Source organism: Arachis ipaensis, chromosome B02 (genome assembly GCF_000816755.2).
Source record: "Arachis ipaensis cultivar K30076 chromosome B02, Araip1.1, whole genome shotgun sequence".
In the NCBI taxonomy this organism is placed as follows: domain Eukaryota; kingdom Viridiplantae; phylum Streptophyta; class Magnoliopsida; order Fabales; family Fabaceae; genus Arachis; species Arachis ipaensis.
In genome coordinates, this window is record NC_029786.2 from 13,470,825 (window position 1) to 13,472,429 (window position 1,605).

General features: G+C 47.4%; 1 protein-coding gene across 1 annotated transcript; it reads left to right on the plus strand.

Moving 5' to 3' along the window:
* Positions 288 to 1,070, plus strand: LOC107626826. Its single transcript, XM_016329723.1, has one exon. The coding sequence runs from the start codon at positions 288 to 290 to the stop codon at positions 1,068 to 1,070; it is 783 nt and encodes a 260-aa protein (XP_016185209.1).

The following is a 1,605-nucleotide window of genomic DNA, read 5'->3' on the forward strand; positions in this document are numbered from 1 at the left end:
TTCCTTTTGCATGACATAGGAGATGGCGGACGAGCACAGTCACGCTCCCTCCATTAATCAGGCAGAAATTTTAGCAATCAACGAGGCCCTCAAGGCCGAGAATCAAAAAATGGCTGAGCTCCTGCGACAGATGGGCACGACCGAAGCAAAGGAGAACACAAAAGTACCAAAAACAAGGACAATGATGGCGAGCACACCTCGGAAACCAAACACACCATCCCAAAACCACCAAAATGACCACCAAAAAAAGAACCAACCCCTTCGCCAAAGAAGTCATGAGTTTCGAAATGCCCCAAAATTTCACCTTACCGTCAACCTTAAAACCCTACAATGGAATAGGAGATCCGAATGTCCACGTCACCAAGTTCCAGGCCATGATGTTCATGAATAAGGAGTCCGACCCGATCTTATGCCGCACATTCCCAACTTTCCTAGATGGAGCCGCTCTGATTTGGTTTTCCAACCTCCCTGAAGGCTCCATTTCTAACTTCGACGAAATAGCAGACCAGTTCGTCAACCACTTTGCCGCATCTAAAATATACGTCCATAACTCTGACTACCTAAGCACCATCAAGCAGGGACCGAACGAAAGCCTAAAAGACTACATGACCAGGTTTGCCGAAGCAACCAACGAGATACCTAACCTAAACCCCAAAGTCCACCTCTACGCCTTAAAGAGCGGCCTCCGGCCAGGGAAATTCCAAGAATCCATAGTCATTTCAAAACCAAAAACCCTGGCCGAGTTCCGCGAAAAAGCAACGACTCAGATCGAGGTGAAAGAATTCCGGGCACTACGAAGAGCAGATAAGCCTATCCCAACCAGAGACGAGGAAAGGCAAAACAGACAGTCGAACAGCAGAACGGATCCGAGAACGTTCAGGCTAACACCCAAATTCGATAACTATACCACCTTCAATGCAAAAAGGGAGGACATCATAAAGGACATATTGCACTCAAAACTTATCAAACTCCCAAACAGGGCCGGTACATATCAAGACCAGCATCATATGGACAAATCAAGTATTGTGCCTTCCACCAGAAGTACGGCCACACCACGGATGACTGCGTAATAGACAAGGACGTCCTTGAAAAGCTCGCCCGCCAAGGGCTACTGGACAAATACATTGCCAGCCGAGGAAGAAAGCGAAGCACAGACGACCTCGGCCAAAAATCCAAACCGACTGACAATTCTCGAGATAGAGGGAAAAAGGTAGATAACGATATCAATCCACCCCACAGAATAATAAACTGCATTTCTGGTGGTTTTGCAGGTGACGGATGCACAAACTCGGCACGAAAAAGGTCGTACCGAGCTATGATGACGATGACAGAAACCACCATGTCCCAACCAGTCGATAAGGACAAGCCAGAAATCTCATTCGTCCCAAAAGACTATAAAGCAAATGACCGGAACTTAAATGACCCGATTGTCATCACAACACAAGTCGGGGAGCCATTAGTAAGGAAGATCCTAATGGACCCAGGAAGCAGCGTCGACGTACTTTTCTACTCAACTTTCCAAAAGATGAAACTCAGCGACAAGAATCTCCACCCCTCTTCCGAAGAACTGGTAGGTTTCTCAGGTGAGCGTGTCTCCATTCGAGG

What these genes read in the sequence shown, in the direction of transcription:
- LOC107626826 (XM_016329723.1), top strand. Translation starts at nt 288, where the DNA reads ATGCCCCAAAATTTCACCTTACCGTCAACCTTAAAACCCTACAATGGA.